At 42.1% G+C, this 27,311-nt stretch overlaps 1 protein-coding gene across 3 annotated transcripts in view; it reads left to right on the top strand.

Annotated features, from left to right (window-relative positions):
* Window positions 1–4,266: 4,266 nt before the first annotated feature.
* Window positions 4,267–27,311, top strand: part of Uap1 (UDP-N-acetylglucosamine pyrophosphorylase 1) — a 36,657-nt gene continuing 13,612 nt past the window's right edge. For 2 of the 3 annotated variants that reach the window (XM_059280235.1, XM_059280236.1), the window contains exons 1-5: window positions 4,267–4,552; window positions 11,841–12,163; window positions 20,287–20,491; window positions 22,828–23,003; window positions 24,866–25,038. In XM_059280235.1, the coding sequence (XP_059136218.1) occupies window positions 11,884–12,163; window positions 20,287–20,491; window positions 22,828–23,003; window positions 24,866–25,038 (834 nt within the window). In that variant the 5' untranslated portion in view covers window positions 4,267–4,552; window positions 11,841–11,883. The remainder of the gene's footprint in view (window positions 4,553–11,840; window positions 12,164–20,286; window positions 20,492–22,827; window positions 23,004–24,865; window positions 25,039–27,311) is intronic. The other variant, XM_059280237.1, reaches the window with a different exon arrangement.

Genomic DNA, 27,311 nt, shown 5'->3' on the forward strand with positions numbered 1-27,311 from the left:
CTCTATTCTAGTTCCGTCCATAGGCCAGATGTCATCCCCTGGAGACCACAGCACGATGAGGCCGTCTGCATTAGACGTTCCAGACAATACCTTCCCGAGCATAAGCATTCAATGTTTGACCTGGAATTCACCATGGTGATGTCTTAGTTACTTGTCCCATTGTTGAGACAAAACATTTGATAGCAGCAGCTTAAAGAAGGAAGATCTGTCTCGGCTCACAGTTTGAGGGGATGCAGTCTATCAAGGCGGGGAAGGTGTGGAAGGCAAGAGCAGCAGGTAGCTGATCAGATTGTGTGTCCATAGTCAGGAAGCAGAGAGGGAGAGATGTAAGTGCTGCTTTTTGGCTCCTTTGACCCTTGTTATTCTGGTGGCCCATGGCCTATGGAATGGTGCTTCCTACATTTAGGTTGAGTCTTCCAACTTAATGTAAAAAAAAAAAAAAAAAAAAAAAACCTCTCACAAAAAAATGCCCAGAGATTTGTTTCCATGGTGATTCTAAACCTTGTCAAGTTGACAATGAAGAATAACTATCACAGCACGAGCCACTTAGTTTTTTAGAGAAAAAAAAATTGGAGCAATTTATTATCATGATTGAACTTTTTAATTATTGGATTATTTTCCTACTCGTTACTTGCAAAGGAATGCTGCTATTTAGTAATAGTTTGACTTTGAAACTTACTTTTATGCCTTCCTATCAATTTAATCCTTAAGTAAATCACTTCACTTTTGACAAAGCTGTGTCTTTATTAAGGGGCAGACCTGATGGCCATCACCACTGGGATGGAATGCATTCTCCTACCACACAAAGCCTTGCCTCCCTGTGAGTCCCGGGCCTTGCACTCCCTGGAGTCATCACACACTAACACTCTTTTTTACTTTCTAGTCTGTTTCATTCAGTGACATATGTGCTTCTGAGGTTAGAGTCAGTTACGAAGGACTGTGTATTTACCCACTCTTGTGTATCACTCCTAGCATCCTACATATTCTAGATAAACTGTCTAGCTCAAAAATCCTAGAGGTCTGTGTAAATGTTAGGAAGGCGTAGAAAATACTGGGTGAAAAAAATATGACATTTAACAGGGTGTTTTCTTCATTTCACAGTATTCCAAAACACACCCTGAACTACAGGAAATTTAAGTGTGGGAGGAGGGTTGAGCTAAGCGTGTATCATCTCCCAAGAGAATAAATTCCTTACGTCCTAGGAAACTGTCATAAGAAAGTCAAAATGCTAATCAGTTCAGCACCCACTTGTCTGCGCCCTCCTGGAAATAGTGATGTCATAAGTGCTCAGGCCTTTCCCTGACCCAGTCTGAGCCTAGACTCTCCTGGTGCTTGGTGAATCTTGCTGGCAAAAATCTCTATCAACTTGCTGCAGCCATCATGTTCAGGACAATGGAGGGAAGACTCCTCTGGTGTGGCAGCCCCAAGTACCACCAGCACGCTTAAAAAAAAATAGGTGGGTCATAATGGATTGAGAGAAACAAGAAAATGTGGGCAGACTGGCACATACCAGACACATCACTGGGAAAATCAGTCAAACCAAGTGGCTATTTTTGTTGTTAAGTAACATTTCACAAAATTGAAATAATTTACAATTTAGCAAAATACGTCCACCCAAAACAATATAAAAATTACCATAATCTCATTGTCTTCATATAAAAAAAACCCTATTATTGCTATATGGCATTTTCAAATTTTAAATTGTTTCACAATAATGGTTCATTTAAAACATCTTTTCTAAGAAGGTATTAAGGAGGTGGCCACACACACACACACACACACACACACACACACACACACCTTCATTTATATATTGATGATATACATGAAATGATATAATCATTAATATGTATAACTAATATGCAATAACAATTACAATACATATTAAAGCATCTCACATCCCAACAATACTTTGTGTGTGTGTGTGTGTGTGTGTGTGTGTTTCTGGGGACTGAGCTTATACACCCTAGGTAACTGCTCTTATCATTGAGCTGTATCCCAGCCTCATTCTGTTCTGCAGTTTGACCATATAACTAGTCTACTTCTCTTTTCCTCTTCCCTCTGTCCTTTTCTTAGCTAACGTTCTTATCTGACTACTGTAGGCTAGCACTTTCTCCTTCCCTTCCCAACTCTGTAAAACCTATTGTGCTATTTTCTCACTTTGTGTGAACTGAAGTTCAGGGTGATCTTTTCTTTCCACTGCTCATAATATCCATCTAACTATCGTCCACCCATTCATCTATCCACCCATCCATCTAATAGATGAAAGTATTACCCATTTCTTCTTATTTTTAACCAGGTTGAGCTGGTATTATTAAAAATATGTAACTTTTGACAAGTATTTCTTTTTTTGGGGGTGGGGTGGGGGGTTGAGACGGGGATTCTCTATGTAACAGCCCTGGCTGTCCTGGAATTTACTCTGTAGACCAGGCTGGCCTTGAACTCACAGATCTGCCTGTCTCTGCTTCCTGAGTGGTGTGCCACCACCGCCCAGCTAAGTATTCCCTTTTGATACTTCAAACTCCACAGTGTATTTAATAGCAACTCTTAGGTAGATGTTTCCCTTCCCAATTTAAAAAAAAAAAAATCTTTGGACAAACTTCTGGTCTTAAAAAAAATTATTAGTATCAAGGAGGTAACAGGAGTTAGCAAGGTGCCGAGGTTGCCAATTGGAAAATATATAAAAGCCTCTATCATAAAGGCTGAGTACCAAAGAGCAGCCTTCAGAAGCACGAGGCTGTCCCTCACGAAACTATGGGCCTATTTAGGAGCTCTCCCTGAGCTCTGAGGGCCGTTATTTGAGCATTTGCTGCTTCCCGCATGGCTCTCCATTTTGAAAAAAGGAGCATCTACCTTCCCTGCCTCTTACCGTACTAGAAATTCCTCGAAGAAATACTCCTGATCCCCGTGGTATCTGTCATAAGGTCTAGCATAGACTAACTCAATAAATGCAGTTTGAGCAATATGGTCTTTATTATGCAGCTGCCAGGTTGTTCTTAATAGTTCAACCCCAGGGACATGCCTATGTAAAGATCAAGGGATTCTGGGCAATCCCCACTGTGCACAGGTTCTGTATTCTTCATTTACGTGCTTTCAAAACTGGAAGTGTGAAAACCAGAGCACACACCCCCATTGTTATTCTTGCTCTAAGAAGGCACATCTGGCACTATCAACGTCATTGTGGGTGGCATTTACAGCTTCTCAGGTGACGTGGCATATGACAGGATGCCATAGGGTGTGCAAGCCCAAGGCCAAGCAAATACTGCTAACACACCACACCCCTGTCCTTGATCCTTTTGCACAAGGCTGTGTTTAACTCTCTGGCCACCATTCATGTATTCATTTAACCTCCGGAGGTTAAAGATTTTCCTGAGTTGTCTGGGTAGTTGTCTAAATGCCCGAAAGCCACAAAAGTTCTTTATCAAATGGAAAACTATCTTTTAATTTACAAATGACACCCCCTGTTAAATGATAAAATTTCTAAATGACATCAATTGATAGTAAAGTCTGAATGAAAAATGAATAGGCAAGAATGACTAAGAAAACCGTCGAAAATCTAACCAAGGAAGCCTATCTACAAGATACGTTAGGTTTAGGTGTTTTTGACATCTCAACAAATTGGACTCTCTTTTAGAACCTGCAAAACCCAACATAACTTTAAATATAAATGCAATTCATAACATTGAGAACACAGGCTGCATGTGCACACCCGCGGCCGATGGTGTAACAGGGCAGTTGCACACTGGCTCTTCCCTCTGAGGACCTCGGGTTATCCAATCCTTTTTGCTTGCATTTCTTCTTTTACTTGTGTCTGTGCAAAAGGCAACCCCGCTGGCTTCACACTGGTGAGACTCAGAAGACAATGATAGAGGAAGCCTGAGGCACTGACTGGCAGCCAGGTATCTGGAGAAACCAGCTAGCCTAAGGTCACAGTCCCTCCCCGGAGGGATCTCTGCCCAGAAACCGGCGGGTCTTTCCCAGGTTTCCGAACGCGTGGGTGTTCGGAAATCCGTCATCTGAAGACACCGCGCCCGCGCCCCGCTCCACTCGGGCACCGGGGACAACGGCCCACCCCGAGGTGACTCCGAGGCCCCGCCTAGCCGCTGGTCCCCAAGGTAGCACCTCCGCCAGGCCTTACCCTCCCCCAGGGCCGCGCGCGCAGAGGGCCCCGCCCCCCGCCAGTGCGTGAGGGGGCGGTGCCTCAGACTGACAGGACGCCGAGCCATCCCATTGGTCAGAAGTCTGAGTGACGTGAAGACTCCGCCTTCCCCTCGCCGGTGTCCGCCCCTTTGGCCGGCTCTTGGTAGTTGACGTGTCCGGCCCGCAGGCTTCCGCTCCGCCCAGTGGCCGCAGCCAGTCACTACGGCGAGAGGGGCGGGGTGGCCGGGGCCCGCGCTCCTCATCGCTGCCGCTAGCGGCCCGCCCCGCCGCCCCGGCCCCCCCCGGATGACGGTATATATTCCACGCGGGCGCGGGACGCCGGCGAGTAGTCAAGCCGAAGGAACCGGAGCCGGAGCCGGAGCCGGGCGGAGCCGCGGGAGCGCCGAGGGAGGTAGGGGCCCCCCTCCAACGCGCGGTCCCATGCCCAAGCGCGCGGACCGTCCACGCGTCGCCGCACCGTGCACCGCGCCGGCTGTCCGCAGCTCCGGAGGGCCGTGGGCTGTGTCACGGCAGGGCTGGGACGCTCGGAGGGACTTGGGGGGACCCGGGAGAGGAGTTCTGGGGCGGTGATGGAGTCCCCGGCGCGTGTCAGCGCTGTTGCGAGTGGGCCCTTACCTGCATGGGGAAGAAGAACCACGAGGATCTCAAGCCAGGGCTCGGGAAGAGTTGTGCCATATCAAGGGGTCCCCGGTGGGAATAAGTGGTCGCTAGAACTGTCAGGGGAAAGAGTTGGGGTGTTTTGGACGAAGGAGAGCAGGAATTGAGAGCTCAGACAAGGACGGGATCGCAATGGGGGATGTGGCTAGCACTGGACCGGCTTTCCACTTCCCTGCCTCGCTTGATATTGATGGTGGGAGAGGGTTCAGATTTCAGGGTTTCCCCTCTATTGGCCTGGTAGAAGTATGGGCCTGGAGGGCTGAGAGCTCACATATGCTCTTGAAAATTTTTTTAAAGTTTGGCCTGATGAAATCTGAAATCGGGTGGTAGTGATTATGCTAATACGTGTGTATTTATGTGAGGCAAAAGTTTAGGGACTTGGAGGTGAAGTTCACTGGGCGTGGACCCAAGGGTTTGCTAGGAACTGAAGGCATTTGTCTATTTCGCAGTTAGTTGACTCACTTGGCTTGGGGGAAAAAGACTTCATAGTCTGTGCTGTTAGTTAGTGGTTAGGATTCAGTCTCCATACTGGTTTTTTTTTTTTTTTTTCATTCTTTCTTTTTTTTTGGGGGGGGGCGGGGGGTAGCGAGGTTTCGAGACAGGGTGTCTCAGTGTAGCCCTGGCTGTTCTGAAACTAGCTTTGTAGACCAGTCTGGCCTTGAACTCAGAGATCCACCTACCTGCCTCTGCTTCTTCCCAAGTGCTGGGATTAAAGTCATGTGCCACTACCGTTGGCTTGGTACCCTTTTCTCAAAAGGGGTTTACTAATCCATTTTTGAGGACATTTAACAGCAGAGGTGGGGGGAAAGGGGAGGAAATGGGAAATACTGGACCTCTTTAATGTGGCATTTAAATTCTAATAAAGGCATGTGTGATAACTGTCATTTGTGTTCATCCAGATGTGTTAGGTTATAGGCATATACCAGACTTAGTCATAATTTCTAGTGCAGATTTTTAGGTCTTAGATATTTGATGTCAGTATAAAAATCCATGCCTTTACTTCTTTTCTCTGTTGCTGTATACCATTTACTTACACACACAGCCCTCTTACCAGTATTAGTAGGAAATATGATAGTATACTGATGGTTATAGCTATGTCAGATAAACATAAATCATGCTTGTGAGTGTTACATAACATGTGAACGAGCTGACAGGACTTTGGTAACCTTTGTAGACTGCTGGTGTTCTGGGCTCAGATACCAAAGTTTACCATGAGTTGTTTTATTTACATAAATACATTTTTTAAGCACCCAAAGGGGAAGGGTATTGAGTGACTGTTGTTGTTTTCAAGACAAGATTTCTCTGTGTAGCCTTGGCTGTCCTAGAACTTGCCCTGTAGACCAAGCTGGACTTTTGAACTCACAGAGATTGGCTTGCTTCTGCCTCTCAGTGCTGGGATTAAAGACTCGCCCAGCTTTGAATGACTTTTAAGGAACAGTTCTACTTAACATTTGTCATAGTATGTTTGTATGTGCACTTGGTAGACAGAGTCCTCTTTGTTTTTGACCCTTAAGGATATATGAAAAAGGCTGGGTTGTCTCATGAGGAAATGCATACATCAGGAAGTGAAATTATTTGCACAGGGTCAGATGCTGGTGGGGCGACTAAAGGGAGGAGCCAAGAACTAGGACCCCTTCTTTGGTTACACATGTCTCCATTGATCTTCGACTACAACATGCTCCTTCAAGTCTTGACAAAAACAGGGCTGTACATGAGACCCTAGCAATGATTCTTTGCAAAATAATACAAATCTACCTCTCCCTACTGTCTTATTTTTTTATTTAATTATTTTAAAAAAATTCTTTGAGAATTTTATATATGCACCAACTATCTTATTACATGCTTAAAAAAAAATAAGTGTTATGACTCTTGAAACTTAGACATCATTTTCTTGAGACAGGATTTCTCTGTGTAGCCCTGGCTGTACTGGAACTCATTCTGCAGACCAGGCTGCCCTTGAACTCAGAGATCTACCTGCCTCTGCCTGGGATTAAAGGTATGTGCCACCACCGCCTGGCTGAAAGGGAGCTTTTATGGGTAACCTATTCACATAGTGAGGGGGGTGACTGGGGACCAACACAACTCACTGTACTTTTGTGCCACCAACAGCAACCCATGCTGGGCTGCTATACCATGCTGATTATGCTATAAGTGAAAATTTTCTAATGAAGTCATTGTAATGCAGCAGGATACTTTGCTACGTACTTGGTGATTACTACAGGTAAACTTGTAAAAGTGTAGGTGTTTCATTAGCCCATGGGTCTTGGTTCCACCGAGAAGCCAAGCAGAGTGATTGACCGACCCATGTTTGTGCTCACTGTGTTGTGTTGTTCGTGTGATGAGATCACTGAAGGATTTGATTCTCAGAATCTGTCCCCTTGTAGAAGACTGCAGTTGCCTTTAGACAACTGCTGCCATCCATGTCCTGATCTTCTCTAAATGTATTATTCTGGGAGGCGCCTTTTTTTTTTTTTTATTGCTCGTATTGAGTAGATCATCTTTTCTTGTATCTGATAAACTTTTTAGCTTTGTCCAACTCACATAATAGCCCTCTCATGTTCAAAAGGTTGGAACTTAGTGCTGTGGAGTGCAGATTTCATGTCTTTAACAGTAACATTTTATAGACACTTTCAAAACTGCTTTCCAATCATAGTAAGTCACAAATATCCTTAACTTTAGAGGTAAGCACTCCTCTTTTTGTTTGTTTGTTTCTATGCCTTTGAGACAGGGTTGTGCTCTGTAGCTTGGACACATTCTCACTCTATAGCCTAAAGGACCCTCAGATTCTCCATCTTGCCTCATCCTCACAAATGCTAAGATTATGGCATCCACCTGGCTAAGAACTGTCTCTTCCATTTTGTAGACATGAAAAATTTGGCGTTGAAAGGTTAAATAACCAGATCAAAATCACAAACTTGGACCATGATAGAGTTGAGATAGGAACCTACCCAGTCTGATTCTTAAGCTCAGTGATGGTTGCCATGAAATTATAAAGCCTGTATAAAGACCTCTCCTTGGATTCTTTGTATCTCCTGCTTTTGTGAGAAGGAAAGAGGATAGACTTGGAGTCACATAGACTTGGAGTCATATTAGGTGTGGTAGTGTGCATCTTTAATCCCAGCACCCAGGAGGCGGAGTAGGCGGATCTCAGTGAGTTTAAGGCCAGCCTGGTCTATAAATTGAGTTCCAGGACAGCCAGAGATGATACACAGAGAAACCCTGTCTTGAAAAATAAAACAAAAAATTCCCATCAGAAGGTACTATTAATATAGCCTGAGGAAAATTATATAACTTCTTTGAGCCTCATTTTTTCATTGATTGTGAAGATTATTTAAGTTAGGCCTCAGCATTGAATGAAAAACTTATTCCCATTGTATAGACACCAGTGTTGAAAGTATTTATGACTTGGTGTAGGCAATAAAATTAGAATATCTGTTGGGGGAAGTTTTTGTCCCGCCCACCAGTTCCCAAATAACCAACACAGAGGCTTAGTATTAAATATAAATGATCGGCTGATAGCTCAGGCTTGTTACTACCTGTTACATTTAAATTAACCCATATTTCTTATCTATGCTTTGCCACATGGCTCATGGCTTGTTACCTCATTTTCTACATGTCCTGCTTCCTCGGTGGCTAGCTGGTATCTCTCTGACTCTGCCCTTCTTCTTCCCATCATTCTCCTAGTTTGGTTGTCTTGCCTATAATTCCTACCTGGCTACCAGCCAGTCAGCTTTTTATTAAACCAGTCTAAGTGACAAATCTTCACAGTGTACAAAAGGATTATTCCACAGCAAATGTCTGACTGTTCCCCAAGTCTGACAGCTATGTGATGGGCTTCTGGAGTTATTCTAGGTACGCTAGTGCAAGAGGGGGCTCTGGTGTGGCAGCATGGTTCGTTTTCATGTTGCAAGACTTCTTATGGTTGCAGGAGGTGCAGGCGACCTGGGTCTCGGAGGTGTCTGCCACCTTCCTCCTGTAGGGTAGAGTCCTTTTGACTTTTTGTGTCTGGTGTTTCCGTGGGTGAGCCTGCACCTGCTGCCTTTGTGTCATAGTGCCTCAGTGGACACAAGGTGTGGGCTCTCTCCCTAGTGTGTACACTGTGTTTGTTGCTAAATGGTTGTGATGAGGTAGAAACTGTTGGTCATCTCATTTTATAGGTAAGGGGCCTGAGGCATGGGGAAGTTCAGTGATGCAGATGGACTGTTGAATGCTCTGCACCACTTTTCACCATCCTATAAAAGGAGCAGAATAGGTTGCTTGTTTGGTACTTCCTTCCCTTTAACCCCTGTATCTAAGCAGCTGGAATGCAATGATGATTCTTTATAGTGAGCCTCAAATTTATCCCTTTCATTCTCTGCCCCCCCCCCCCCCCGCAACTAGTCTGGTTCATGCTCTTGTTTTTTTCTCTATTTTTTCTTTTTTAGTTAGCATACAAAATAATGGATTTCATTATGGCATTTTTAGACATGTATCATTATACCGAATTCATATTTGTTTTCCTTCTGCCTTCGTAGTCCCCTTTTCTCAAGTAGTCTTCCTTCAGCGTTCATGTTATATGTACATATAAACAGATATCTATACTTAAGTCTAGATTCTCCATATAAGAGACATACGTGTTTGGTCTGTTCATCCCTATATTCTACTCCCTTTAGACCTTTTGTGCATGTGTGTATGTGTGTGTGTTCTAGGTCTAGGTTCTGCATCTGAGAGAAAAATGCAACATTTGTCTGAATTTGAATTTCTTCACTGATGGTCTCTAGTTCCACCCATTTTCTGGAAAATGACATTGCAATATTTATGACTGAATAAAATCCCATTGGTCTAGATAGCATATTTCCTTATCAGTGTGTATGTTGATGGGTGTCTAAGATGGTTCTGTCCCTTGGTTATTCTGACAGAGCAGCAAGAACTGTGGATGTGCAGGTAGGTATCCCTGCATGCTGACTGAGATACCCAGAAGTGGTGATAGCTAGAACGTGTGGTAGTTCTACTTTTAGTTTTTGAGCAACCTCCATCCTGATTTCTATAGCATCATACAAGAGTTTTTTACAGTTTAATTTTGTGTGTGTGCACGTGAGTGCATGTGTATGCGCGCGCGCGCGTGTGTGTGTGTGTGTGTGTGTGTGTGTGTGTGTGTGTGTGCACTCACACACATGCCACAGCGAATGTGTGGAGGCTAGAGAACATCTTAGGGCAGCCAGCTGTCTCTTCTCACCATGTGAGTCCTGGGGAGAGACCTCAGGTCCTCGGACTTGGAGGCGAGTGCCTCTACCTGCTAAGCCACCTCTGCTGTGTTGGTTTGCTTTTTGATGATAGCCATTCTAATTGGGCCCCTTGGTTCTTCATACCCACAGTTGTGTTTTAGCTTGCTTTCCTTCTTCTGTCTTTCTTTGCTGTGTATTCTTTACCATTGCTTCTTTCTCTCGTCTTTTTTTTTTGTTTGTTTGTTTTGTTTTTCTTTTTTTGGTTTTTCGAGACAGGGTTTCTCAGTGTAATAGTCCTGGCTGCCTTGGAACTCACTTTGTAGACCAGGCTGGTGTAAAACTGACAGAGATCCTCCTACCTCTGTGTGTGCTACCATCACCCGGCTCTTTCTCTCACCTTTTAAAGCATGTGGTGACAGTGCCCTGTGTACCATTCCACTGTTGACTTTCTATTGCTTCCTCTTTGGTCTGCAGTCCATTGCCTGGTTTTCATGGGATAGCGCTGCCCTGTACCTTATCTAGTCCCTGTGCTTAAGCCTTCACTTTCTGACTGCTGTTTGTCTTCTTCATGCTCATTCCCTAGGGCCATCAAGATCCCCCTTTTCCTACTCTTGTCTGTGCAGTGTGTTTGACCCTGGAGATAGAGCTAGATCGTGACTTTTTCTAGCCAGTGTCTATCTCAGATCTGGCATTTATCATCAGTACTAGGTGTGTGGTAGACTAAATATTTCTTCGTCCTCATACTTTTTAGCACTGTGCAGTTTAAGAGGTTGCCTTGTGTTAGGTGGTGATGACGCATGCCTTTAATCCCAGCACTCGGGAGGCAGAGCCAGGCCAATCTCTGCAAGTTCAAGGCCAGCCTGGTCTACAGAGTGAGATCCAGGACAGGCACCAAAACTACACAGAGAAACCCTGTCTCGAAAAACCAAAAACCAAAAAAAAAAAAAAAAAAAAAAAAGAGTTTGCCTTGTGATCATAGAATGCTCATGTTTGTGACTTAACAGGTCTTTTTCCCTGATTGTTAAGTGTGTATCACTTTTCTTTCCAGTTTGGGTCTGTGTTTTTAGTGAGTAGAGATAATGCACGTGCTCTCACTGTTTTCCTGTGCGAGTTGCAATTGAAATGCAGTTTTCATGGTTATAGGTAGTCCTGTAACCATCCCAGTGAAGACAGCTGTATTCTGAATACAACAGTAGTTCCTGTCACCATTTGAGGCGAAGGAGAACCGTTGAAATAAGAGGTGGTAGCTTAGTGTTCTGAGGAGGAGTAGAGCAGCAACGATGTGACGAGTGACAGTGAGTGACGTGCCTGGGATCATGTGCTGCTCCACGGGCCAGGCTGCTGCTGAGTTTCCTGCTAGAGTCTCCTCCGTGTGAGTAGTGATGACAGTTCTTGGTGATGGAGAGTGGTAGAAAGTTAGATGAGATCTGGAAGTAAAGTACTTCCTAGAGTACTGTCACACGGTGCTCATTATTGTCTTCTAAGTCGGAGCTGTCACAAATATTGAGTGTCAGAAAGGCAGAAGCGCATTTCTAAATATTGAGTTCTTAAAAACATTGTCATACACAGCTTAGTGATGGGGCTGTGGTCTGAGAAGTGTGTCACTAGGCTGTTTCATTACTGTGCAGGCATCGCAGCATATATAACCTAAGGCAGCTGGGATGGGGTGATATGATCTCAGGGGACCACTGTCAAACAAATGGTCTTGTTCACCAAAATGTCATTATGCTGTGTATGATTTATTACTAGAAAAACCCCCTGCGGTTTGGAGTTGGACTTCTGCCTGTTCTTAAGTCCTTTTCTCTTTTTGGTTCACAGCTCTTACCACTCCGTTTTTACAAAGCCTCACTACCAGAGCACTATGAATGTGAATGACCTCAAACTCAGGTTGTCCAAAGCTGGGCAAGAGCACCTGCTGCAGTTTTGGAATGTGCTGGAAGAAGCCCAACAGGTAGACCTTTATATGGAGCTCCAGGCCATGAACTTCGAAGAGCTGAACTTATTTTTCCAGAAGGCCATTGGAGGATGTGATCATTCCTCTCGCCAAGAAAAGGTGGATGCACGGATGGAGCCCGTGCCCCGAGAGGTGCTGGGCAGTGCCAGCAGAGATGAAGACCAGCTGCAGGCCTGGGAGAGCGAAGGTACTGAGCACGGCTCATGTCTCCCACAGATGTTGTGAGATACGCTGAAATTATTCAGGTTGCTGGCTCATAGAGCTAACACTGCGCCTGTCGACACTAGAAACCCGGTGACACGCTGGCAAGTGACAAACAGCCTTGCCGGGGCGGCTGCAGTGTCTGCCGTTGCTGATCTGCTTGAATTATTGATGCTTAGCTTCAAAGCTCTTCTCATACTAGTCTTTATTTGGCCTCAGTCTCTTTTTCTCTTTAATTCTATACCTTTGCGGGCTATTTCCCCTGACATTTTGTGGCACAAGTTTAATGTTCCATTTTAAGCTGCTTTCATCTGAACCTGCCTTCAACTGGCTCATGCCTGTATTTCCAGTTTTGTTTTCTTCTCTGTTACTCTCCATTCCTATTGCTGCACGTGTTTCAGCTGAGGCAAATCATTCACCTTCCCTGGTATTCTGTTATGCATTTCCTCCTGTGTTTGTGTTTATCTTTAGCTTGGTCTGGCCTGTGCTTTTCTTTGCCTAGTGGGTCACCTTGAAGGTCATAGAGTTGTGCAGGCAGTGGTTCTGCTGCTGTGGACTTTGTTTCATTCGTAAGGTACTAGAGATTGAACCCAGGACCTTCTGCATGCTGGGAAAAGACTGCCACTGAGTTATATCTCTGGACAGGGTCTCAGTAGTTGCTTGCTGGTTTTGACTCACGCTGAAGGCCAGGAAGGCTTTGAATCTGAAGCCCTTCTGCCTCAGCCTCCTGAGGAGCTGCAGTTACAGGCCCAACTCTTGCACTCATTCTTTAAAATTGTTTTCTTTATTTTTATTTTATATGTATGGTGTTTTGCCTTCATGTATGCCTGTACACCACTTGTGTGCAGTACCTTCAGAGGCCAGAGGAGGGCGTCAGATCCTGAGACTGAAGTTTCAGATGGTTGTGAGTTATTATGTAGGTGCTGGGAATTGAACTCAGGACCTCTATAAGAGCAATCCATGCTCTAAACCTCTGAGCTATCACTCTAGCTTCCTTACTTATTCTTTAAGATTCACATATTTGCTATTTTCAGTGCTTTCCTCCTTGTACCACATTGGACTTAGTTGTTTATGCTTGCATTTGATTCTACCTTTAATAATAGCTGTTTGCATTTGTCTTCCTCATTATGTCATACATTTTTGAAGAATAGCCCATGTCCTGATTGTCGATGTATGTCAGACATCATGTAGGAGGAAAATTCTCAGTTATACATTGATCAATATTGTGTGTTGAATTTTTCCAAAGATGTCTTGTTCAAAACATATAATTTATTCTCATGTCTAGTACTAATTTATACTTTTGAGGATGACAGACTAGCTCAACTTTAGCCTTTTGGTAGAGTTGAAAGCTTTGTTTTTGTAATCTAGTACTCTTCTGTAATAAGAAGTTTGCTAAATATCATACCCTAGGCCCATGCATTAGTTACTTTTGCATAACTCTGATGAAATACCAGACAAGTCAGTTTAAAGGAAGAACTGTATGTTTCGGGTGACAGTTTCAGAGAGTTCCCTCCATCCTGATCGGGAGGCTTGTTGGAGCAGAGCAGTTCACTTCATGGCTGACCTGGAAACAAGGAGAGAAGAAGGCCTGTGCTTCACTGGTTCCTTCTTCCCCCTTTTATTCTGTTGGGCCCCACGCATACGACAGTGTCATTCTCCTGCACAGTGAGACTTCTTTCCCTGTATTTAATCTTCTCTGGAAATACCTTCCAGATGTACCAGTCTCCTAGGTGATTCTAGACCAGTCAGACTGCAGTGAAGACAGACCAGTGTGGCAGGTTTGCTCAGCTCCCAGCCCCCAAATCATGACACAGAGACTTACTAGTTATGAATGCTCGGCCTCAGTTTAGGCTTGTTTCTGGCTAGCTTTTTAAATTTAAATTAACCCATTTCTCTTCATCTATCTTTTGCCTCGGGGCTTCTTACCTGTCTTTCATTCTGTATGCCCTATTTTCCTGCTTCCTCCCTGTCTGGCTGGCACCCCCCTGGCTGCTCCTTCTCTTTCTCCTCTGTTCTTCCTCAAGCCTAGATTCCTCGTCCTCCTTACTCTGTCTGTCCACCAGCCCTGCTTATCCCTCTACTGTCTAGCCATTCAGCTTTTTATTAGGTTAATCAGGAGCCTTAGGCAGGCAAGGTGAAACAGCAACACATCTTTACATAATTAAACAAATGCAACATAAACAAAAGCAACATATCTTTACATAGCTAAACAATGCAGCATAAACAAATGCAACACATCTTCTCATAGTTAAGCAAATAGTCTATTCCACAACAGACCAACACAACCTTTGAGTGTTTGTCTATACTTCTTATTAAATCTCTGCCTCATTTTCTTAACTGAATGAACAATGAGACTAATCTACTTTATTATAGAAATGAATATCAAAATATCAGAAATTGCCTGTAACTATATCAGATTTTTATTTTCTTATATTACCTAGTTGTATATATATTTACTTTTTAAAAATAACTTACTTGTTTTTATTTTATATGCATTGGTGTTTTTGCCTTCATGTATGTCTGTGTATGTCTGTTGAGGGTATTGGATCCTTTGGAACTGGAGTCACATAGTTATGAGCTGCCATGTGGGTGCTGGGAATTGAACTCAGGTCCTCTGGAAGAACAGTCAGTGCTCTTAACCACTGAGCCATCTCTCCAGCCCCGCGTTTGCTTCTGTAGATGTGAGTAATGTTATAGCTACAGTTGTATACCGGTGGCTAGTTTTGCCTTTGACTCCTTGAAAAAGGAAGATACCTGGCATTGTTGGCATTCACTATACCTCTGTCTCCCTCTAGGCTGATAGATGGATTGTTTTTTAAACTGTGTTCTGAAGAGTCCCAGGGAGTTCAGTCTAGGAGAGCTGTTTCATTTAGGGAAGAGGAAGAGATTCTAACTAGGCAGGTCTCTAACCTTTCACATCTGTCCAAGTAGTTGTACTTCCTTCTGTTCTGTCTATTTAATCATTCTACGAGGCTTTATTAAAAAAGATTCAAAGGTTAAAAAGAGCAGCTTGGGAGCCGGGCGGTGGTGGCGCACGCCTTTAATCCCAGCACTCGGGAGGCAGAGGCAGGCGGATCTCTGTGAGTTCGAGGCCAGCCTGGTCTCCAAAGCGAGTTCCAGGAAAGGCGCAAAGCTACACAGAGAAACCTTGTCTTGAAAAACCCAAAAAAAAAAACCAAAAAAAAAACCCCAAAAAAAAAAAAAAAAAAAAAAAAAAAAAAAAAAGAGCAGCTTGGGAATGCCTTTCAGATCTGAAATGCTCAGGCCTGCCTAACCTGGTCTCTCTTACCGAGAGCCGTGCCTAACCTGGCCTCTTACTGAGAGCCGTGCCTAACCTAGTCTCTTACCGAGAATTGGGCAGGGCGACTAAGGAGGAGAGGAGAGTTTGGGTGATGCTGTGACTTACCCTGGCTTAGGAATCACTAACTGCCCTCCTCTCGGATTTCAGACAAGCGACTCCTCCAGGCCAGAAGGGACATGGGCTTCTCTCCTATCCCAGCTGCCCACCGGTTTTCCTTAGCACTTGAGGAGGGTGGAGCCTTAGCATTGACACTTAAGGAATCTTACATAATGGCCACAAGCAACATCAGAGCATCCTTCAGTTTGAGTCTTCTTCAGCTTTTAATGGAGTGTGGAGAACTAATCCACATTTATGGTTTTTAATTTAAAGTATAATCCACAGTTGTTAGAACCATGTATGGCCCAAGAGGCAGCCGAGCAAATTTCCTTGGCTCTGTATCCGGGAACAATATTTATTTGTGGCTTAACAGCAGGGTGGAGATTTGTGACTGACTTTGTATCCTTCTCACTTAGCCAGAAATTGCTGTGTGTTTGTGCATTCATAGCAAAGGAGTTCTGCAGTTACTAATCAGAGGGAAGAGATTGCCATTGTGAAGACTGTAGCACTGTGTTGTATATCTTCTGAAGAATCTCATAATGTCTCAAGGACAGTTTTGTTTTCTTCATGATGATGGAAAAAGTATTTTATAGTAGTTTCAAAATGTTGGTTTATTGAAATGATATGGAACATTTGAAACCAAGGGTAGACAGTCACCTCTTAGGGGTTAATATGTAATCTCCTTGTTGAAGAGAGATCTTAGTTTAATTTGAGTTTTAAAGGTTTCTGGCTACTCATATATAGTGTAACATAGAGCTACTGGGAACTGTTGAGATCTTGAAAGAGAAGCAATTAGAAGCTTTGAGAAGAATGCCATTTTAGTAAAGATAAACTGGGAAAAATGACTGCTTAATATAAAATATCCTTTATTTAAAATGCATATTTAATTAAATACAGGTTAATCTCCCACTATTATACTAATAACTATTCAGTGTTACCCCTTTTCTTGCCATGTGGCATTTTCCTAGGAATTATAGTGGTGCTGGGAATGGATGCTAGGACCTTGCTGCGTCCGCAGTACCTGTAGTGGTGTTTCTTCACTTTATATTAAAGTATGGTAGAAAGGTAACTGTCTTGTGGAGAAGAAATGTATTCATAACATTGTCTCCTAAATTTTCTTAAATCTAGTATAGTAATGTTTTAATAGATTTGTTTTATTTTAAAAGTAATACATACTTATCTTAAAGAAATTGGAAAATACTAAGACTGTCAAAGGAAAAAATACAAATTTCTGCCATTCCATAATCCAGAGAAAAATAACCACTAGTAATCTTTCATAGTATTTTCTTTTACATGTACACATAGGATATCTTTTTGTAGAACTTTATATGGACTGATTATGAAATAGTTGAAGTATATTATGAACATATTTTGAGACAAATATATAGTGAATACCTACATATGTTACTTTGACTAAAAATTAATATTTTTTTGATTTATGTTTCCTCCCTTTTATTTCCTTTTTTCTTTGCTATATTTTATTTTATTTTTTTCGAGACAGGGTTTCTCTGTGTGGCTTTGCGCCTTTCCTAGAACTCACTTGGTAGCCCAGGCTAGCCTCAAACTCACAAAGATCTGCCTGCTTCTGCTTCCCGAGTGCTAGGATTAAAGGCGTGCGCCACCACCGCCCGGCTTGCTATATTTTAAAGCAAATCCCAAATATATTGTTTTTATCATCATAGTTCAATATATGATTTTAAATATGTATACAATGCCAAACATATGGTCTCTCCAACCCACACTAATCACAATGCCTTTTTGTTTAATGCCTAGTGAAATGCATGGTCATGCCTTAGTTTATAAAATGAGTTCAGATAGAATGTCCTTGATTAGTCTACTTTTTGTGCTTAGAGCATTTTGGGAAACAGTTTCAGTTGTAACATTAATATGATAATTATATATGCCTATAGTCCTAATGCATGGATGTGGAGGCAGGAGGATGAATAGTTCAAGTCCATTTTTGGCTGTAAAGGGTGTTTGAGGCCAGCATGAGCTGTGTGAAGACCTTGGCTCAGAAAAGCCAAGCCAAGCCCCTTGTGTTTCAGCATTATTTCTGACTAGCTGTCTTGGGTAATTTTCCTTTATTTTCACTAGATGAATCGCCTGTTGATGCCCCTTGGCTTCTCCTGGAGTGCTCAAAATGTAAATGGTAGTTCTGCTGTGCTCTGTTTCAGAAGTACCGGTGAGACCTTCCTTGTTTTAGGCACCTGTCCAAGTTAGAGCACTGGAGAGGAACTAGTCCAACCAGGAAGTTATGCAGGAAGTGTTTGACCTTTAACAAGCCGTGTAAACCCTGTTTCTTGTAATGTTGTCGAGAGGAGTGCTCAGGGCTCCTGGCCTCACAGTGCATGGATCTCCAAAGAGAGGTGTTCTCCAGACCTGGAACCGTCTCACGCTCTCTTAGTATTTTTTTTCTGTCTGTGTTAAAATCCTTCCTGTAAGAAAGTCTTAACTGTTGGTTCTTATTATGAAGACGTGAAAAAGAGAGTCAAGGGATGTGATTTTTCAGACTTTTCATATTTCCAAAGAATCTTGAGGACATATGTAATATAATATATTTAAAATTTCTTCGCAACAAGGTTTTGCTGTGGTGACTAAGCTGGTCTTGAACTCCTGCTTCGGCGTCCAAGTGCTGGGGTTACAAGTGTGAAGCACCGTGCACAGCCTGCTTTAAGATGTGAAAAATTTGTACTTTCCTGTTACTTGGCCAAGTACATTGATGGTCAGCTAGTTTTTTCAAGTGCTGCCCATATGAAATATATGCTGTTGCCACGTAGTTTGAAAGTGACAGTGGGGCTGGAGAGGTGGCTCAGTGGTTAAGAGCACTGACTGCTCTTCTAGAGGACCTGGGTTCAATTCCCAGCAACCACGTGGCAGCTCACATCTGTCTGTAACTCCAGTTCCAGGGGACCAGACACTCATGGCAAAACACCAATGCACATAAAATAAAAATTAAAAAAAAAAAACAAGAGTGACAAGCTGGGTCTAGGAAACACATGCTGATTACTGAGTAAAGGATGACGTTTCTGTGGGCTGTTAATTGTAAAAACATTAAAGCTGCCGGGCAGTGGTGGCGCACACCTTTAATCCCAGCACTCGGGAGGCAGAGCCAGGTGGATCTCTGTGAGTTCGAGGCCAGCCTGGGCTACCAAGTGAGTTCCAGGAAAGGCGCAAAGCTACACAGAGAAAACCTGTCTCGAAAAACCAAAAACAAAACAAAACAAAACAAAACAAAACAAAACAAAAAAACATTAAAGCTGAAACACCTGGGAAACTGGAACAAAGCGGGAGTTTAGGGACATGGTCAAGGCGGAAGAACTTCCTGGGGACATTTTGATAACTGGTTGCAGCTGAAGAGACATAAAAGTGGTGTTGATGGCATCAGGTGAGCTGGTGTTAAAGGTGGAGCTGCCTATGGGGCCCGAGGGGGCTTTGGAGTGAAGTAGCTGAGGGAAGTAATGTTCTTTCAGACTAAAAGTGAAAATGAGAAGATTAGGAAGAGTGGAAAAAGACACATTAACAGGAAGGCAACCCAAAATGTATACCAGGTGTGGAGACTACTTAGTGCAAAAAGAACAAAGCCTTGATCTGAGACGTGTGTGCGGAAAAGGCGTTCAGAAGTAGGTCTGATTCTGGACACCTGGAGGTCCAGACTGCAGTTCTCCGTCTCCAGTTCTGATCTGTCACAGACTGACCTAATCAGACGTGAGGCTGTTGATGAACTTTCCCCACTTAAGTTACCCCATTTAGTTTTCTTAATTTTAGCTTCTTATAAGGTACAATTAAAATATATAGAAATAATAACAGAAATTATCTTGGTTTTAGGCAAGCAAAAAAGAAAATTAAATCTTAGCTAGCTAAGGGTACTTTAAGGGTGAAAGTTGTGGAAACATAATATGCTCTAAATAATGAAAAAAAATAGCTGGTGGCTGCTGAAGGAGGTCCTTGGACTGTAGTTATTAAAGAAAAATTGTGGACTCAGAACTGGAGGGGACTCTGGTTTTATAGAGGTATTAGTGTTTAAATTCTTACCATACCTAGTATATTATCTTTGTGAAAACCTAATATACAAAATACATAAAATATAAAGTTAGCAAATTAGATAAAACTCATGCTACCTATGGATTTGAAAACAATGATATAATCATCCATTGGTATTTTGGGGTGGTTCATTCTAGCCGTTCCTCACTCCCATCCCAAAATCTGTGAATGTCTATGTCCCTTATATAAAATGATGCTGTTTTTGCATATAACCTGCATATGTCCTTCCCCTTATTGTAAATAACTTCTGGAGTATTCATAATGTCTAGTGTAGTGTACATGCTGTGCACATGACTAGTTGTCACACTGCTGCTTAGGGAGGAAGACAGTATACATGCTTAGTACAAACGCCATTTTTTCTTGTGTGTGTGTGTGTGTGTGTGTGTGTGTGTGTGTGTGTGTGTGTGTGTTTGCATGTGCCCATGAGGGCCAGAGGCATTGGAACCCCCTTGGAGTTGGAGTTACAGGGCAGTTGTGAGCCACCTGGGAACTGAACTTGGGTCTTCTAGAAGAACAGCTCTGAACAGCTGAGCTCCAGCTCTAGAAAAATATCTTAATTTTAATATTTTATTGAAGCCTCTCTAGTTTTTTGTGTTTGAATGGGTTGTCTAAGCTTATTTCTGTATGTTGAATCGATGGAAGTTTTGTGATACAAGTGTTTTCTTTTCCAGGACTTGCCCAGATTTCTCAGAACAAAGTCGCAGTTCTTCTTCTAGCCGGTGGGCAGGGCACAAGACTTGGAGTTGCGTATCCCAAGGGCATGTATGATGTTGGCTTGCCATCCCACAAGACACTTTTTCAGATTCAAGCAGAGCGTATTCTGAAGCTTCAGCAGTTAGCTGAAAAACAGTCTGGCAACAAGTGTGTCATCCCATGGTAAGCCAAGTCTCATGCTGAAACATGTGTTTTATAACATTCAAACATATATGAACTTACAAGGAGACACACTTTATCAGTGGTCTTCTTTGGAAGTGTAATTCTCTGTGTATGTTATAGCTATCTATATGACCTCAATGGCTTTACGAGGCAGTATATATACTCTTTAATTTTTACACCCCTAACTGAGCACCTTCAAATTCCTTTCAGTACCCAGTAAATCCTCAGTTCAGAAATGTCCCACTGATGGATAGCTTTCTGATTGAAAACCAGTTTCCTGAAATCTGAAGGTGTTGCTTTATTGTTTCTGGCATTGCTATGATTCCTAATTATTTTCTTTGTTTCCTCTTCCAAGCTTTTGGGGCTGCTTCTTTATAGTGTCTGAAATTTCATGATAAGATGGTCTGGGTCTGTTCTGGGTGCCCGTTAGGCTTTTTCAGGTCCGTAAGTACAGATTATCTGGTTCTTACTCGTCTTCCGCACCTCTTCCATGCACACCCCAGAGATGAAAGCTACTTTGATTTCTCTGCTGTGGGTCACACCTCTACTAGTATACAGGATGCAGGGCCTCTGTCTTGGTCACTGCCTCCTAAGCACCATGACAAGCAATTCTGTTCAGCCTTTCCCTTTCTCAGAGCAGTTTTGGAGGGTAGTTGAGTGGGAAGCAGCTGTGCATTTGACATCCCTCAGGGCCCTGATCTCATGACTTCAGTCCCATATGACCAACGAAACTGCTGGTTTCCCAGCAACAGCGTCTGATGCTAGTGCAGATTCCCTAGCCTATACCAGCATCAGAAAAGACTGTCAGGACAAAGCAGCTGCTTACCCTAATTCCCCTTTGGAAGATCCCCCACCACTACCACCTAGCCCCCAGCCCCCCCCCCCGGGGGGGGGAGGGGGGTTCAGGTCTGAAACCAGCTGCTCTGCAGCTCTCTGAACCCTTTGAAGACATGGTTTTTGGGATAATTTTCCAAGATGTTCAAGTTCTTCTCAATACAAGTATTGGGATGTTGTGCACTCCACCCCCCATCTTGATTCCTGTGGGGGTTTTGAGGGACATCTGTGTTCTCTGCAGCCAAGCATGTTCTTTACAACCCTGGTTTCTACTTGTTGGATTTTTTCTTTCTCTCTTTCCTCTTTTTACAGTGTTCCATTTCTGTTCTTATGCAGAGAAGTTTCTCACCTTTTATATTTGTCTAAACAAAGAATTGCGGCCCGGCTTATTACAGAGGTCAAACTGCCCAGAACGATTGGTTTAGCAGACCTGCTTAGTTTTATGTGTGGGTGTTTTGCCTTCTTGTATGTCTATGCTCTACATGCTTGCAGAGGCCAGAAGGCCTCAGGTCCTCTGGAAATGGAGTTACAGTGGTTAACTACCAAGTGAGTGCTGGGAACCAAACTTGAGTCCTCTGTAAGAGCAAGTGCTCTTAACCTGTGAGTCATCTCTCCAGCCCCCTTCTTCATCATTTTATTTATTCAATAATTACTAATTGGGTTACTGTTTCTAAGTGCTAAGTATTGATCACTAACTGAACAAAAACCCCAACTTTCATGTAGTTTATATTCTAATAAGGCCCTGAACTGCTACAGTTTCTAATTGTAGTTTTAGATAGGCTTTTTCCCCTCTGCCACTCTATCATAAATTCAGGTAAAAGATTTCTTTTAATTTTTTAATGTATATAAGTGTTTTGCCTGGATATATGTCTGAGTACCCTTATGTGAGCCCAATGCCCAGGGATACAGGAAGAGGCACTCGATTCCTAGAACTGGAGTTAGAGACAATGTGAGCCACTATGTGGATGCTGAGAAGTGAACAATGTCCTCTGAAGAGCAGACAGTGGTCTTAACTATTGAGCCATCTCTCAAGACCCTGAATTCAAGTTTTGTGGTAATAAGATGTATAATTTTTACTTCTGTGATTATAACTGGATGGTGATCAGAGTCTGGGGTCTATTTCAGATTTTAGTAAGAACTGTAAGAGAACATTAGCCTGTAGTATTGCTGCCATCTTTTGTCCTCTATTTAGAGTAAAACTTTTAATTTTAGCATACACTTTCACAGAGTTCTAAATGCTTACATATGCCTCTGGATACAGCTTCTCTGCTTCTGGAAGCATGTTTGATATTGTTAGAGGCTGATTTTGTCATAAGGATTGATAAAACTTCTGGAAGAAATACAACAGCGAATTAATGTGTCTTAGACAGAAAAAAGATGAAGTGAGTCAAAAAAGAAGCAGGCGCTCTCACAAATTCTCCATAGCCTAGGGAGTAGATCACACTTTGTTTTGCTAATTTATACAGTATCATTGCCTAGAAAATTGGCTTTTCTTTTGTTAGGTACATAATGACCAGCGGCAGAACAATGGAATCTACGAAGGAGTTCTTCACAAAGCACAAGTACTTTGGTTTGAAAAAGGAGAATGTGGTCTTTTTTCAGCAGGGAATGCTGCCTGCTATGACTTTTGATGGGAAAATTATCTTGGAAGAGAAGAACAAAGTCTCTATGGCTCCAGGTTTGTGATCATCTGTATTTAATGGTGACTTATTTTATTAGTAATGGGACAAATTACTAACTTTTGGTTTTCTTTTGAATGTGGTGATTTGGCTGTTAAAAATATCAAGTCTCCCCCCTTCAAATTGACAGTGATTTAAAAAGTTGAAAATGTCCATTGATGAAATGGATGGACCCATTTTTACACTTCTTGTGACTATCTGCCCCTGAGCAGCTTTCTGCATATTCATTCTCTTCCCGTGTGTGTGTGTGTGTGTGTGTGTGTGTGTGTGTGTGTGTGTGTGTCCTTGGCACAGTTTTTACTGTAGTGAAAACTGGAAAGCATCACTATTTAGTAAGCAGGAGGCTCGGCTGATGATGTAAGTCAGTGCAAGATTGCTTGCCTTGTGTGCACAAGGTTCTGGGTTCACATGCCAGCACTGAAAAATAAAACAAAACATCCAAATGGCAAGAGGCTGAATGATAGTTTACAAATGACTTCAGTTCTTAAATCGTGTAGAGATAATTGCTTAGAGACTTTAAATAGCACAGAGAAATCTTGATACATTAAGAGAGTACAATGCAGAACTGTATACACTTGGAGTAGGATCACTGGGTTGTATATATTGTTAATATGTGCACATTGCAGTTTGTTGATGGCAGTTGATGGAACTGGACAGTGTACTGTTTATACACCACACATAGTGACCTGGAGTATGAGCTCAACTGTGAGACCTGCGTCTGCATGAGTCTGTACTTGGAGGAAAGACAGAAAGGAATAGACAGTAAACCCGTGACCTTTGCCATGTGCGGGCCTGTATTTCATCTGGATTCCTGTTTGCAAAAGAATATTATTGTTTGTTTGTTTGTTCATTGTTTGTTTTGAGGCAAGGTTGCCTAGGATGGTCTGCAACTCATTATGGAGCTGACAGGACCTTAAACTCCTGAGCCTCCTTCCCCTGCTTCCTAAGTGCTGGAATTCCGGATATGTGCCACCGCACTCTGTTTAGATGTGTTGGAGATCAAACTCAGAGCATGCTAGGCATGTACTCTACCAACTGAACTGCATTTCCAATCCCTACATCTCCCCCCCCCCCCCCTTAGTAAAAGACTTTACTATTATTCTTAGCTCTGTTATAGGAAGTTGTCTAATTTTTCATTATTAAGTAATGGTCAAGATTGTTAGAAGAAATATATTAAAACAGTAATGAAAATAGAGAAAAGCTTTTACTTACATTTAGTTTAAATCTTTTTTGTGTGTGTGGGGTGGTGTTTTCGAGACAGGGTTTCTCTGTGTAGTTTTGGTTCCTGCCCTGGATCTCGCTCTGTAGACCAGGCTGGCCTCGAACTCACAGAGATTCACTTGGCTCTGACTCCCAAGTGCTAGGATTAAAAGCATGCACCACCACCGCCTGGCTAGTTTAAATCCCAATAGGATTTAATTTCATATAAATATGGCTTCTTAATAAATGAATTAGTATAAAATGCTTAAATATTTTTATTTTGAGATAGTTAAGTTTGTTTGAGATATAAATACAGGGCTGAATTGAATCATAAACCTTATTAAAACTTAGAATGGTCTGAAATAATCATTGTTTGATAATCATTATACTGTACTATATATTATAGGCTAAATTATTGTTTTAAGGTTTCCTGGATTTACATTAATGATGTTACTCTGTGCATAATTATGCTAAAGAACCTTCAAAATAGCTTTGTACTATAACTGTTGGCACCTGAACTTGGTAGTTATTCAGTTTTGATTTTTGGTTTTTTTTTTTTTACTTTGTTATGAAAGCCATCCCAGTTTGTAAATATTGAAGTCTTCTGGTTCCCTTCACAGTGGGTCATGGTATGCTACTAGTGGGTTGTTTTGTTTTTCAGATGGGAATGGTGGTCTCTACCGGGCTCTTGCAGCCCAAAACATTGTAGAGGACATGGAGCAAAGAGGCATCTGGAGTATTCATGTCTATTGTGTGGATAACATACTGGTAAAAGTGGCAGACCCACGGTTCATTGGATTCTGCATTCAGAAGGGAGCGGACTGTGGGGCAAAGGTAATGTGAATGGTCTTCCTCTATCAGTCTTTTTAAGGTGGTCTGAGTGACTCTGAACCATTCATCCTTCTAGAGTATCTGAACCGTTCCGTTTGTTTCCTTCACATGGCAGCACTTGGTTCTAGAAGTAATGCATGCTTATCATGAGTAAGAATTTAAACTGTGTGAGGATGACTTTGAATTTGTGAGACAGTGAATGGTGGTTATCACTATACCTCTGATAGACTCATTAGTATCAAGCCATGTTCAAGCAGCCTAACCTGTTGTTTCTCCTGCTGGAGTTAGTGAGGGGTGTGTGGAAGAAAGAGCAGGTGTAGACTTGAATAAGGCATTTAACAAGGGCTTTCAGGATGTTTTGTGAATAAGATAGAAATGATGGTGATTATGATTATGAACAAAGACATTCAGAGGTAATAAATTACTGCTGGAAAGACCATTAATACAGGATGCAGGGTGGTTTGTAGTGCTGTATAAAGTAACAGCTTTAAATGGGTATGTGTGTGGTGTGGTGTGTGTGTGTGTGTGTGTGTGTGTGTGTGTGTGTGTGTGATATAGATGAAGCTAGGAATAAGACACTCAGAAGAGAACTTAACATTTCAGAAGATTTAAAAATAGTGATATAAACACTGTTTTAAATGAATAATATTCTCAATAAATGAAGTACAACACAGTCATGTTAAATCCCACAGAGACTGACGAAATGATTGTAGGGTTTGGAGTAAGCATGGGAAAATGGTCAAGATATAACACAGGTTCATTTGTTTTGGTACAAATGACAGGAGGCTTTTTTTTTTTAATGTATGATTCACTAATATCATGGTGTGTGTGTGGATAGCATTTGCTCTGTTCACCCACTGAAGGGTATCTAGGTCGATCCTATGTCTTAGCTGTTGTGAGCAGTGCAGCAATAACCCAGGAACGCAGGGATAACCTTGAAATGCTGACTTCAGTTCTTTTGGACCTGTGTTCAGTGGTAGACCTGTACTTCTCTCTAGCTTGAGCACATAATGAACATATTTTTGGTTTTTATAAGAAACTTCATGTTGCCTTTCATAGCTTCTGTTTAGAATTGATGTTCCCACCAACAGTGTGTAAGAGTTTCCTTTTCTAGGTCCTGGAGAGATAGCTCTTGCTGTTATGAGCACTTGCTGTTATTCCAGAGGACCTGGGTTCAGTTCTCAGAACCCACATATCAGTTCACAACTACCTGTGACTCCAGTTCCTGGGGATCCACTGCCGTCCTCCAGCCTCTTTGGGTACTGCATACATACATGCCAGCAAAACATCATACACATAAAATAAAATAGATATTTTTTTTTAAGTTACCTTTTCTATATATCCTCACTGACACTTTTCCTTTTTTTGATGCTATCCATTTTAACTGGGATGACCGTAAAGTAATAACAAAGAGGTGTAAATGCTAATGATCCCAATTTGATCATTACATTTATATATTGTTTATTGAATTATACTATATTGTATAAACATATACAATCATAATAATTTAAAAATGAAACAATAAATTGAAAAAATAGAGTATTTTAAATTGTAGTAAGAATGAATGGGGAAACTGGCTAAGTAAAACTCATCTCTCCTTAAAAATCATGCCCAAATCTCTCCCAAATGGACACACATTAAATATAAACGTTAAACCATAAAGATGATAAAATGTAGAATGTGTGTATGATTTTGATGTAAAAGTAGAACGTGTGCTCTGATGAAAACAAAGTGAATCACATATGAACTGAAATGTCTTAAAAATGAAACCTCAAGAGACACACCATAATCTTTGGTTAGAGATTTTCTATTATAAAAAAAATGTAATTTCTCACCACATTAGTCTAAAATATAATTCAAAGTCATATTCAGAAGCTGAAATCCTCAGTTTAGCAAAACAAGTTTTGAGAGGTCATAGCGATAGGTCAAAGAAGACATTTTCTTTTTTGAGACTGGGTGTTGCTGTTAGCCAAGGCTTTGCTTCTTAAGGGGCTGGAATTACAGGCAGAGAACCACACAAGACTCTAGCTCTAAAGAGAATAATTGACTTAGTTCATCTGTTTAAGGCATCTGTCTAATCAAATACCAGTAGCACATGCCGTGTGTTTTAATAGCGACCGAATTGTAATGGAAACATAGCATATTGGATGTAAGTCGCTCCCAAGCTTAAAAACCATCAAAGCATAGTTCATGTGTTTCCATTCCTTGGGGGAGGCTTTGCCCTGGAGGAGGTGGGAATGGTGAGCAGGCTGGGGAAGGGGAGGGGGGCAGGAGGG

Source organism: Peromyscus eremicus, chromosome 15, assembly GCF_949786415.1.
Source record: "Peromyscus eremicus chromosome 15, PerEre_H2_v1, whole genome shotgun sequence".
NCBI lineage: Eukaryota > Metazoa > Chordata > Mammalia > Rodentia > Cricetidae > Peromyscus > Peromyscus eremicus.